Source organism: Podarcis filfolensis (genome assembly GCF_964270895.1).
Source record: "Podarcis filfolensis genome assembly, chromosome: 4".
Taxonomy (NCBI): domain Eukaryota; kingdom Metazoa; phylum Chordata; class Lepidosauria; order Squamata; family Lacertidae; genus Podarcis; species Podarcis filfolensis.
The window spans coordinates 103590196-103604166 of record NC_139607.1 but is presented as its reverse complement, the minus strand read 5'-3'; the positions used below and the strand labels follow the sequence as shown (position 1 = coordinate 103604166).

The 13971-nt window shown below is 45.4% G+C and overlaps 1 protein-coding gene across 1 annotated transcript in view; it reads right to left on the bottom strand.

Annotated features, from left to right (window-relative positions):
- The window catches only part of LOC310761851 (hemoglobin subunit beta-1-like), a gene marked incomplete at its 5' end in the record, with an annotated part of 99541 nt that overhangs the window by 42573 nt on the left and 42997 nt on the right, over positions 1–13971 (bottom strand). The window contains 2 exon segments of the mRNA XM_083612048.1: positions 9140–9236; positions 9238–9315. Coding sequence (XP_083468174.1) covers positions 9140–9236; positions 9238–9315 — 175 coding nt within the window.

Sequence of the window (13971 nt, the reverse complement as noted above, 5' to 3'; positions counted from 1 at the left end):
CCCCGGGATCTGGACCTCAGGGTCTGGGCTAAACAATGGGGGTGGAGACGCTCCTTTGGGTATACAGGGCTGAGGCCTTTTAGGGCTTTCAAGGTGAACACCAAAACTTTGAATTGTGCTCAGCCAATCCTAGTCCCCGGTCCAGCTGCCGCATTCTGGATTAGTTGCAGTTTCCGTATCACCTTCAAAGGTAGCCCCACATGGGGGGGGGGCATTGCAGTAGTCCAAGCGGAATATAACCAGAGCATGTACCACTCTGGCGAGACAAGCTGGGGGTGGGTGGGGTCTCATCCTGCATACCAGATGGAGCTGGTAGACAGCCACCCTGGACAAAGAATTGACCTGTGCCTCCATGGACAGCTGTGAGTCCAAAACAACTCCCAGGCCGTGCACCTGGTCCTTCAGGGGCACAGTTACCCCATTAAGGACCAGGGAGTCCTGGATGTTTCAATGAAGGTGATAAACTCCTTTGATGTTATTATGGGTGTGAAATATGTTGGCGGGGGTGTTTATTGGGTTGTTTTTGTTTTGTTTATGTGTTCTGTGGTTTTATATCATAATTTCATCCTGTGAACCCCCAAATTTAATAAACAAATAAATGGATAAATCGAAATGAATTCCCCCCTCTCTCTACCGATTAAGAGACAGCTCCGTCCCTGAGACCCATCTGGAAAGAGGCAGGGAGGGGCATTGCGGGGGGAGAGTGGCCCTTGGGGGTCTCCCTGGGTGGCCCCTGTTGGTACCCCCACCCCTTATTCAGAGGGATGGAATCCAGAGCAGGGGAAGGGTCCGCATCCCCCTCTGAGTCTCTCCCCCCAATTTCTCCACAGAAGGAATCAGAGAGAGGGCAACTGGCCAGAAATGGGTGGGGAGATGAGCAAAGAGATAGGGGGGCAATTGGGGCATGGGGGGTCAGTCTGCCAGGAGCTTTGAGGATGAAGGATTTGGGGAAACATCGGGGGTCCCTGGCTCCCAAAAGCACTACAGTTTTGGGGGGGGGACAAAGTGCCACAGAGCCGTGAACCCCCCCCCACTGGTGCTCAATGGTTCCTCTTGAGTGACAGAGAAGTCCCCCCCTTTCCTAGCCCCCCAACTTACTTGAGACGTTTCCCCCCACCCCCAGGCCTGCCCCCTCCCTCCATCCCAGAGAAAAAGACACAGGAAACCCGGTCACATTGCAGAGGGAGGATTTATTAGAGGGTCAAGTGTCACATGGGGGCTGGTAGGAGTGGGCCCCACCCCACCCGGTGGATGGAAAGACCAGCAGGAGGCGGCCGCTTCTCCCTGGGGGTGTCTCAGTGGTACCGGTAGCTGCCTCTCCTCTCCACTCAGAGCTCCCATTGCTTTCTTCACAGGGCTGGAACAGGAGCTGCTCAGGCATCCCTTTCTGGAAGGCTGTGGTGCACGGTCCCTGCTTCGGGGTCCTGATCCTGCAGCCCCTTCTCTTCACCACCCATGGGCTCTCCCCCCCCCCCGGCTTGCTGCATGAGCTCCATATGCAGGGATGACTTTACACATCTGCCCAGCCTCCTGCTGAGTCAGGCCTGGCTCCCCCTGGTAGCTCCGGCTGCAAGAGGCCGACCTGTTGCGCAGGAGGAGGTGAAAATGACTCTGCTGCAGATCACCCAAGCAGCAGCGATTCCGACACAGCAAAAATATACTTTAGCCAAGTGAGCATTGGAATTAAAGGAGCATAACTCAGTCTGCAGGAGCATCGCTGGTTGTTGGCGAGAGTCGTTTGACAACAGAGAGAAACTGAACCTTTCATGTCCTCAGGCCAGTGGAACTCTCTGCCACTGGAGATTCAGGGGGCACCTTCCATGCAAAGCTGTAGTTGCCTGCTGAAAACATTTCTATTCCTCCCAGACTGTGCAGGCAATTAAGAACGCATCGTTTTGCAAATGGTTAATTGATGTCTGTTGTTCACTTTTTCAAAGGTTAAACAGGTATTATGTCTTTCCTGATGTAAATCTCTTGGGTATACTTTTGTATGACACAGTGGTGTACAAATATTTTTATAAAATAATATGAAATGTTTTTATAAATACATGTGAATGAAGGAAATAAACAAATGAGGAGAGCTGGGCTCCCGTTGCTCCCACTGGCCAACCAGATGTCCAGATCTCCCCTCAAAAAAAGCACATTGGGGGGCCAGGGACCTTGTGTGGGTCAGGTGATTCACGCAGGAGTCCGGCCCCAGAAGATGGGGTCCCGGTTTCCCCCCATGTGGCATTTGACAGTGTGCCATGGGCTGGCTTAAAGGAGCCTGGTAGCCACTGTGTCCAAGGTCCACGGAAAGGTCTTCTTCTGCTGCTGTGAATGTAATATCTTATTCTGAAATATTCTTTTGAGTTTGGGGTGGGTGGCTTAGCCAGTAGGATGCTGGAGTGAGTCCCTTCACATTCCTGGAGCCAGCGAGGGTTGAAATCCTTTGCTGAAGGAGCCAGGCAGCTTTCTGGGCCAGCGAATGGCCTGAGGGCGCAAGGAAGGTGCTTGCTCTGCGCCCGAGGACACCTGGCTGGCAGTCAGAAGGACAAAAGCCACAGGGGGAGGGGCTGCTTCCAAGCCTGGGACTGGGGGAGAACCTCGCCTCTTCTTCGTCTGGGAGACAGGGATGTCCATCCAGGCTCACAAAGACATTATCGGACGGCCGCAGATCATGCCCTTTCGATACCCTCGGAAGGTTAGGGGAGACCTACCCCTTCCCCCCCATTGACGTCCGCCTGGAACCCCCAAAGGGCGACTTGCTGGGTTCGCTCTGAGTCTCTCACCCCCAATTTCTCCAGAGTAGGAATCACAGAGAGGACAGCTGGCCAGAACTGGGTGGGGACATAACCAACGAGACGGGGGGGCAATTGGTGCATTGGGGGGGTCAGTCTACCAGGTGCTTTGAAGATGAAGGATTTGGGGAAACAGCGGGGGTCCCTGGCTCCGAAAAGCACTCCAGCTTCAGGGAGGGGGGCAAAGTGCCGCAGAGCCCTGAACCCCTCCCACTGGTTCTCAATGGTTCCTCTTGAGCGACAGAGATACCCCCCCTTTCCTAGCCCCCCAAGTAACAGGAGGTGTTTCTACCCCCCACCCCCAGGCCTGTTCCCTCTCTCTCTCCCAGAGGAGGAGACACAGGAAACCAGGTCAGATTGCAGAGGGAGGATTTATAAGAGGGTCAAGCGTCACATGGGGCCTGGAAGGGGAGACCAGCAGGAGGCGGCCGCTTCTCCCTGGGGGTGTCTCAGTGGGACCGGCGGGCCAGCGCATGAGCCACCACCCTGACCAGCTTGTGGAAGGCATGGTGGCAAGCAGGGGTGAATTCCTGTCCAGGGGGGAGGGTAGCAGGAAGATGATGAGTCTGTTGCCCAGGAGCTGGAAGAGAAAAGAGAGGGTGACTCCTTCTGCCGGGGGCCCATGTGTGGGTCACCCTCTCCCCACCACAGATCCCACAACATATTCAACAGATTGAGGCTGAATCCTGACAAGACAGAAATACTGTTTAAGGTGGACTGGGGGCAGGCGGGTGTGGGGAGCTCCCTGGTCCTAAACGAGGTAACTGTGCCCCTGAAGGACCAGATGCGCACCCTGGGAGTAATTTTGGACTCACAGCTGTCCATAGAAGTGTAGGTCAATTCTGTGTTAGGGCAGTTGTCTACCAGCTCCATCTGGTACGCAGGATGAGGCCCTCCCTGCCTACTGTAGGAGTGCAAATATCCAGAGTGGAGGGTCAGGTGAGATTACTATGAGGAATTATAAAATATGCATCAAGCCATTGTGTCCACGATGAATGCATTGTGTTGACTGGGTTTGATTCATTGACAATAATTTCTGACCAAATCCCACTACTGCCCATTTCTCTACTGCCCATTTCTCTTGCTTGTCAAGTCACGTACACAGCCCAGTTGCTTTGCCAGGCAGGCGTCCTGGGCCATAAAGATAGTGGGCAAGCTTCTTTGAAGTAGCTTTGAAGTAGAAGAGGGGGACCCAGAGAATCCATAAAGAAAAGGAAAATTCACGGGAGAGTTAGGGAGAGTTAGAAATTATGGGGTTAAAAATTTGGAGTTGGAACATCAATGGGATGAATGAGAAAAAAAAGAGGAATAAAATCGAGCAATATTTGAAAAAGAAAAATTTGGATGTTATTTGTCTCCAGGAAACGCATATAGCCAGAAGGCACAGGAAAATATTAATTAACAAGAGATTGGGGAAGGAATTTGAATCATTGGATAAAGAGAAGAAAAGAGGAGTGGTACTATATATTAAAAATAAGATTGAAGCTAGAACAATATTTAAGGATGAAGAGGGTAGGATAATAGGGGTCCGTATTAATTGGCAAGGAGAAAATTTGGTGTTAATAGGGGTGTATGCCCCAAATGACAATAAGTCGGAATTCTTTAATAAATTGGAAGAGAAAATATGTGAATATGTAGATCAGAAAATTGTTCTAATGGGTGATTTGAACGGGGTGGTTTCTCTAGAAGTGGATAGGTATAGAGAAGGAGGAAGTAGGAACGGGAAACTACCAAAATCTTTTTTTTCAATGGTGGATAATAGTAATTTGATAGATATCTGGCGTCTCAAACACCCACTAGATAAACAATTCACCTTCCACTCGGAACCCAATCAGTCTATGTCACGGATCGACCAGATATGGACCTCAAGTGAATTATGCCCAAGAATTAAACTAATAGAAATAAGACCGAGGGTAATTTCAGATCATAACCCGATAGAGTTAGAAATAAAAAGCCTGGAGCCAAGAAGTTTTAGATGGAGATTGAAGGATTATCTTCTGGAAGACCAAAAAATTGTTGAGACGGCGCAGGAAAGACTAAAGCAATACTTTAAGGAAAACAGTGGTAAAGGAACAAAAGCTAATGTGGTGTGGGACGCAAGCAAGGCAGTAATAAGAGGCTACTTTATCCAGCAAAATGCAATTAAAAATAAGAATAGAGAGAAAGGGAGGGAGGAAATTTTGAGGCAGATAATGGTAAATGAACAAAAATTAGCCCAAAAACCCAATTGTCAGAAAGCAAAAGAAAGAATAAAAATATTACAAGCCCAATTTGCCATAATAATAAACAGAGAGGTGGAGTGGAATATCAAAAAATTAAGACAAAAAAACTTTGAGTTTGCAAATAAATCAGGCAAATGGCTTGCCTGGCAAATAAAAAAGAGGAAGGAACGGAGTACAATAAATAAAATAAAGGTAGGAGAGGAAGAGAAAACAGACCCCAAAGAAATTAGGAGAGAGTTTCATGACTACTATAGAAGACTATACTCTAACAGGGAGAGAACTAATTTAAGGAGAATAGAAAGATTTCTGAGGGACAAAGGGGTGCAGAAAATCTCAATAGAGGGAAAACAACGACTAAATACCCCAATAGGAAGTGATGAAATAGAAGATGTAATAAAAGAGCTAAAGAGAGGAAAAGCCCCAGGTCCAGACGGATTTACTGCAGGTTATTATAAGGAGATGAAAACTGTATTGATGGGACCTATGAAAGAAATTATGGATAATATTCTAAGGAAAGGAGAACTCCCAGAGACTTGGAGGGAGGCATTTATTACGTTCATTCCTAAACAGGACGCGGATTTAACCCAGGTCAAAAATTATAGACCGATCTCACTGCTGAATATAGATTATAAAATTTTTGCAGGGATCCTAGCGAGAAGGTTGAGGAGGTTGTTATCAGAAAATATTCACAGAGATCAAGCAGGATTCCTGCCAGGTCGGCAGATGAGAGACAACACAAGGAATATAATCAATATGTTGGAGTACTTATCTGTTAGGATTAACAAACAAGCTATAATGATGTTTGTAGACGCCGAAAAGGCATTTGACAATGTCATTTGGGACTTTATGCTGAAAAATTTAGAATATATGGAGGTGGGGGAAGATTTCTTTAATGGAGTAAAAGCTATATATACAGACCAGAAAGCCAAATTGATCATTAATAACATAGTGACAGAAGAGATAAAGATACAAAAAGGAACGAGACAGGGCTGCCCGCTCTCCCCGCTTCTGTTCATAATGACATTGGAAGTCCTATTAAATTCTATACGGCAGAACCAAAAAATAAAAGGAGTGTGGGTCGGACAGAATGTATACAAGATCAGAGCATATGCGGATGATGTTGTAATAATGTCAGAGGAACCAACAACTGCAATGGAAGAAATATTGAAAGAATTAGAGCAATTTGGAGAGGTGGCAGGGTTCAAATTAAATAAGAGTAAAACCAAAATAATAAGCAAAAACTTAGATCAGAAAACCACAGAAATAATTCAACAGCAAACACAAATAGAGGTAGTCAAAAAAGTGAAATATCTTGGTATTTGGATAACACCTAAGAACATAGATTTATTTAAAAATAATTATGAACCGACGTGGAGGGAAATAAAAAAAGACTTGGAAATATGGGGGAGGTTAAAACTGTCATTTTGGGGCAGGATTAACACAATTAAGATGAATGTATTACCCAGGTTGATGTTTCTGTTTCAAACTATCCCAATAATTAAAGGAAGCCGAATTTTTAAAGAGTGGCAACGAACGCTCTCGAGATACATCTGGCAGGGAAAGAAGCCGCGGATTCAGTTTAAATTATTGACAGATATAAAAGAAAGGGGAGGTTTCGCATTGCCGGATGTGAAGTTATACTATGAGGCGGTTTGCCTATGTTGGGTTAAGGACTGGGTAAAGTTGGAGAATAGGGAGTTATTGGATTTGGAGGGTCATGACAACAACTTCGGCTGGCACGCCTATTTATGGCGGGAAAAATGGAGGATACACAGGGGGTTTGGAAATCATATTTTTAGAGGACCACTAATTGAAATTTGGGAAAAATATAAAAACTTGCTGGAACCAAAAACGCCACATTGGCTTTCACCTCTGGAAGTAATGTGCGTAAAGGCTATTAATATGAGAAGTAACTGGGCAAGATATAATCAGCTAATAATTAAAGAAGACGGTAAATGGAAGGTCCGACCATACGATCAGGTCAAAGAGTATGTTTTCGATTGGCTACACCATCTCCAGGTGAATCAGATGTTTAAGAAAGATCTTAAAGAGAGAGGCTATGGAGAGAAGGAATCCAAGTTTCAGATGGAGATTATAAATAAAGAAGAGAAAACTGTTTCGAAAATGTATAGGATACTGTTAGACTGGAGTTTAGGAGATGAGGAAGTTAAATGTGTGATGATTCGCTGGGCACAGGACGTAGGACATAGTATACTATTTGAAGATTGGGAAAGACTTTGGAATGAAGGATTAAATTTTACGGCCTGTACAATGATAAAGGAGAACGTATTGAAGATGTTTTATAGATGGTATCTAACACCCATGAAATTATCAAAGATGTATAAGGTGGATAATAAATGCTGGAAATGCAGGGTTAGTGAGGGTTCCTTCTACCATATGTGGTGGGAGTGTGGAATAGTGAAGCAGTTCTGGGAAAAAATTTATATAGAATTAAAGAAGATCTTAAAATATACGTTCTCAAAGAAAGCAGAACTTTTCTTATTAGGCATGTTAGGCCATGAGATAAAGAAAAAAGATTGTAAACTAGTGTACTATGCAGTTACAGCAGCAAGAGTAATGCTTGCTCAGATGTGGAAAAGACAGGAAATACCAACGGTAGAGGAGTGGAGATCTAAACTACTAGATTACATGGAAATGGATAGACTTGCAGGTAAAGTAAGATACATAAGAGACCAAAAATTTACCAAGGATTGGGGAAAGTATGTGGATTATCTGGAACTTATTAGTCAAGGGAAAATAACGCTAAGGGGATTTAGAGATGCACTGTAAGTGAATATGAGTTATTGTTTGAAGATAATAGGAGTACAAATAATGTATAACGAATAATGAATAGTATATATTAAGAAATAAATATAAAAAAGTATAATGACAATATTTACTAAGAAATGCGTAGCTTAAAGTATTATTTCGAATGATTGTCGGGAAAGCTAAAGGAAGTCCCGAAAGTGTTAATTTAAGAAGGAGTAAATGTGAAAATTAAGTTTTTTTTTTCTTTTATATTTCTTCTGTTCTTACTTTTTTTCTCTTTAGTGGTGTATGATTGTGTATGATTTCTATTTTTATTAGCTCATGTGTGTGTAGATAATTCTTTTGTTTAATCTTTTTCTTGATGCAAGTAATAAAAATTAAATGTTGAAGTAGCTTTTCTGATATGTTAATCTTAGGGCCAGGAAACAGGTCTCACACAAAGGTGATAATGATCGCTGTCCTCCTGGCCATCCTTCTTATCATGTGTATTGATTGTTTATTACCTCCGGGGTTGCTGAATGCGCTCCTTTGTAGTTTTCATTCATTTACCCAAAAGTATGCATGCCTAACTAGTGTTTGTAGTTTAACTTTGTCCCCACGTGGGTTTGTTGAAATGGTCAGAAGAAATCTGATTGGTTCTTGCGAACACTCTGTAAAAAGTTCTTTTGTGAATAAAACGACCTGGGCCAGGGGCTGGAGGCAAACACACACAGAGAGATTATTATACGCACCCTTCCCAGAGTCTTGCTGGTTCAAGCCTCTGTGTGTATTCTTATTAATCAGAGTTCAATCCTTCCTTTACTTTGGGAGCGCCTCAGTGGACTGTCTGGCCAGAGTGGTCCATGCTCTGGTTATCTCCTGCTAGGACTACTGAAATGCACCTTTGAAGGTGACCTGGAAACTGCAACTAATCCAGAATGTGGCAGCTAGACCGGTGACTGGGAGTGGCTGTTAAGATCGCCAAGCACAATTCAAAGTTTTGGTGTTGACCTTGAAAGCCCTAAAAGGCCTCAGCCCTGTATACCCAAAGGAGCGTCTCCACCCCCATTGTTCAGCCCAGACTCTGAGGTCCAGCTCCCTTTTGGCGGTTGCCTAACTGTGAGAGGTGAGGTTACAGGGAACCAGGCAGAGGGCCTTCTTGGTTGTGGCGCCCGCCCTGTGGAATGCCCTCCCACCAGATGTCAAGGAAATAAACAACTAACTGAAATCTGAAGGCAACCCTGTATCAGGAAGTTTTTAATGTCTAATGTTTTATGTCCTGTGAGCCACGCAGAGTGACACACACACACACACACACACACACACACACACACGGCACCCCCAGTCCCCCCCCCCAGGCAGCCCCTTGGGGCGGGGGAGCAGCCTCACCCTGAAGTTGACGGGGTCCACGTGGAGCTTGTCGCAGAGCAGTTCACGCATCTCGGAAAAAGCCTCCTGGACCTCGTGCAAAGAGGGCTGGAGAGGTTCCTAATGAGAGGGCAGGGCTGGAGAGGTTCCCGAAGTCACCGAAGAGCATCTGGCACCAGGGGTAGACCACCAGCAGGCTGCAGAGAAGGAACAAAGGAAGGGAGGAAGGAAAAAGGGAGAGGCATGGATGGTTATTATCCAGGTGGAAAGAGGAGCTCCTGCCCAACCTGCTTAGAGAGGCAACCACCCCTGGACTTACCTGCCAAGGGCTTCCGCACCAATGACGGCCTCACCCATTCTCATCCAAAGAGTGATGATGAGCTGCATATCGGTCATGATGGCTGGCTGTGGGCTGGGAGCTTCTCTCGGCTGCTGGAGAAAACCTTCTGGGCTGAGCTGGAGCTTCTTCCAGGGCTGGAGCCTTTTATACCCTGCGCCAAAGCGCCGCCTCCCAGATTTACAGAAGCCGACCTGGTTTCTGATTTGATCTATGAATGTCCTGCTTTTCCTGAAGACATGCCTATTTTCCCCTGAGAAATCCTGGAGGGTATGGAGTAATGCCACGCCTGTGCCAAGGAGACAAGCAAGTATAAAGGCTTTAGAAGTCATCTGAAGGCAGCCCCAAAGGAGCGTCTCCACCCCCATCGCTCAGCCTGGACATTGAGGTCCTCCTCCGGTGATTCAGTTACAATTTACCAGGCAAAGGGCCTTCTTGGCAGTGGCTCCCTCCCTGTGGAAAGACGTCAGATGTCAACCTGGGTGGCCTGAAAGACGGACTAGGCAGATTCATGGAGGAGAAGCTCTAATGGCTCCTAGTCTGACTGGGAGCACTAGGAATTTCCAAGAGAACTTTCAGCAGACATTCTAGACCTTCAAGTCCCCAGAATTCTGCAATTGTTTGTTAAATTTTCTCAAGCCTATAAAACTTGATTGTGTGTGTTAGCCCAGACTGATTCAGTTGACCTTTCAAAGGGCGCAGAATCATCTTTCTCCTGAGAAACGCCTGCCTGTGGCCTCAACTTTTCTGGTTGTATGACTTTGGGTCACTTTAGAAGTCTTCAATTCTTTCGTCATTCCTGCCCCCTTTTGTACACCTGTTCTGCTTCAAAGCTCATATTCTGAGCGAAGCTCTTGCTCAGGGATGGGGAACCTGAGGTCTTCCGGATGTGGTCTGACTCTGCTTCCCATTGGCAGGCAGTGGGCTCCCAATCCTTGCCCTTGTTGAACCACCCTGTCTTCCTAGCCCTGCCGCTTCCAACTCTCTCTCTGCTGTTCTCTCCCCACGCTGTCAAACCTGAATGTGAACTCCCTGGGACAGAGTCCTGTCTGACATTCCAAGGGCCCTCAATTGATACATGGTGAAGTAATAATCATCATCTGTAAGTGCACTTAATTATCCTCAATGGGCTCAATTATCCTCAAGCGATTGCAACTCTGTTTGCAATACTTTCTTGGGCCCTGGTACAGATCAGGGCATGTGGCCAGGATTGCCCAGGGCCACCCCAGTCATTGGGAGTGAGGTGGCTGCTTCAGGGGCAGATGCTGGGCTGGAGGACACAGGGGTGAGGCATCGTAGGACAAACACAGCCTGCCACCCCCAAGCTGGCTTGCTGCCTTCAGGTGCAGGAGAGAACATTGCCCCATCTCCAGCACTGAAGACAAAGATTCAGCTTCCAGCTGAATCACGGGAGCTGCAGTTTGTTAAGTATTGTGGCTCTTTGAGGGGGTAAACTACACTTCCCAGAAGTCTTTGGGGGAAATCATGTGCTTTCACTGTACGTTGAGTACAGAGCTTTAGAAGATTTGGGTTTCCCCATCCTTGCTGAGGGTGGGGACAAAACCCATCACCCTCATGCCCTGGCTGACCACCATCAGTGACAGAGCACTGGGCTAAATGGATCTTGGTCCAATCTGACAGGGCAGTTTCAAATTTCCCAGAAACTCGCCTTAAAGCCCTTCCAGAGGTATCTATAATTCTGTGTTGGGAGTTACCTGAGAGTAAAAATGTAAAGGTAAAGGGACCCCTGACCATTAGGTGTAGTCGTGGACGACTCTGGGGTTGCGGCGCTCATCTTGCTTTATTGGCTGAGAGAGCCGGCATATAGCTTCCGGTCATGTGGCCAGCATGACTAATCCACTTCTGGTGAACCAGAGCAGTGCACGGAAACGCTGTTTACCTTCCTGCCAGAGTGGTACCTATTTATCTACTTGCACTTTGACATGCTTTCGAACTGCTGGGTTGGCAGGAGCAAGGACCAAGCAACAGGAGCTTACCCCGTCGCGGGGATTCGAACCTCTGACCTTCTGATCAGCAAGTCCTAGGCTCTGTGATTTAACCCACAGCGCCACCCGTATCCCAATATCTCCAGTTACAGATAGGTAGCCATGTTGGTCTGCCATAGTCAAAACAAAAAAAATATTTTTCTTTCCAGTAGCACCTTAAAGACCAACTAAGTTAGTTCTTGGTATGAGCTTTCGTGTGCATGCACACTTCTTCAGATACTGGTGAGGTTGATGGACTTCCATTTCATGCGGCTCAATGTGGTATCTGAAGAAGTGTGCATGCACACGAAAGCTCATACCAAGAACTAACTTAGTTGGTCTTTAAGGTGCTACTGGAAAGAATTTTTTTTTTTGTTTTATCCCAATATCTGTGAGTGTTCTGTGAGTTGTTGTTTAGTCGTTTAGTCGTGTCTGACTCTTTGCGACCCCCTGGACCAGAGCACACCAGGCACTTCTGTCTTCCACTGCCTCCCGCAGTTTGATCAAACTCATGCTGCTAGCTTGAAGAACACCATCCAACCATCTCGTCCTCTGTCGTCCCCTTCTCCTTGTGCCCTCTATCTTTCCCAACATCAGGGTCTTTTCCAGGGAGTCTTCTCTTCTCATGAGGTGGCCAAAGTCTTGGAGCCTCAGCTTCAGGATCTGTCCTTCCAGTGAGCACTCAGGGCTGATTTCCTTCAGAATGGATGCGTTTGATCTTCTTGCAGTCCATGGGACTCTCAGGAGTCTCCTCCAGCACCAGAATTCAAAAGCATCAATTCTTCGGCGATCTTATGGTCCAGCTCTCACTTCCATACATCACTACTGGGAAAACCATAGCTTTAACTATACGGACCTTTTTTGGCAAGGTGATGTCTCTACTTTTTCAGATGCTGTCTAGGTTTGTCATTGCTTTTCTCCCAAGAAGCAGGCGTCTTTTAATTTTGTGACTGCTGTAACCATCTGCAGTGATCATGGAGCCCAAGAAAGTAAAATCTCTCTCTGCCTCCATTTCTTCCCCTTCTATTTGCCAAAACAAAAAATTTTCCTTCCAGTAGCACCTTAAAGACCAACTAAGTTAGTTCTTGGTATGAGCTTTCGTGTGCATGCACACTTCTTCAGATACACACATTTGCCAGGAGGTGATGGGGCCAGTGGCCATGATCTTCGTTTTCTTCAGACCATATTTTGCGCTCTCCTCCTTCATCCTCAATAAAAGGTTCTTTAATTCCTCCTCACTTTCTGCCGTCAAGGTTGTGTCATCTGCATATCTGAGGTTGTTGATATTTCTTCCGGCAATCTTAATTCTGGCTTCGGATTCATCCAGCCCAGCCTTTCGCATGATGAATTCTGCATATAAATTAAATAAGCAGGGAGACAATATACAGCCTTGTCGTACTCCTTTCCCAATTTTGAACCAATCAGTTGTTCCATATTCAGTTCTAACTGTAGCTTCTTGTCCCACATAGAGATTTCTCAGGAGACAGATGAGGTGATCAGGCACTCCCATTTCTTTAAGAACTTGCCATAAGTTGTTCGCAGACGTAATGGCAGAAAGATTAAAAAAGGTATTAAATAATAGAATTCATAAAGATCAAACGGGCTTCCTTCCAGGGAGACAATTGAGGGACAATGTAAGAAATGTGATAAATATTATTGAATATCTGGATATGAGAATAGATAAGCAGGCCGCCCTGGTATTTATAGATGCCGAAAAGGCATTTGATAATGTTTCATGGGGGTTCATGAGGAAAAGCTTGGAAATGATGGGGATGGGAGAAAAATTTAGCAAAGGTATCGAAGCAATCTATCATGAACAAAAGGCAAAACTCATAATAAATAATACTATGTCAGAATCTTTTGATATATTTAAAGGGACTAGGCAAGGTTGTCCTCTGTCTCCTTTATTATTTATAATAGTATTGGAAATATTCAATAAGAGATTAAGGGAAACAACAGAGATTAAAGGAGTCAGAGTAGGAAAGAAGGAACACAAAATAAAAGCTTTTGCCGATGATATTGTATTAACACTGGAAGACCCAAAACACAGTGTAAAAGAAGCTTTAAAAAAAATTGAAGAGTTTGGTGCAGTGTCAGGACTTAAGATCAATAAGAACAAAACTAAAATGTTGGTTAAAAATTTGACAAAGGAAGAAATGTTAGATTTAGAGCAAAGGACGGGACTTATGACAGCTAAGAAAGTGAAATACCTTGGAGTGTGGATTACGGTAAAGAACATTAATCTCTATAAAGATAATTATGAGGTCACTTGGAGGAATATTAAGAAAGATCTTGAAATCTGGGGGAGAATGAGGCTATCCTTCTTGGGGAGGATAGCAGTGGTGAAAATGAATGTTCTCCCCAGAATGCTGTTTTTATTTCAAACTATACCCGTACTCAAAGGTTTAAGACAATGTAAAGAATGGCAGAGAGCCCTGGGGAAGTATGTTTGGCAGGGAAAAAGACCACGAATAAAAATGAAAATATTGGTTGATAGAAAGGAAAGAGGGGGCTTTGCTCTACCGGATTTG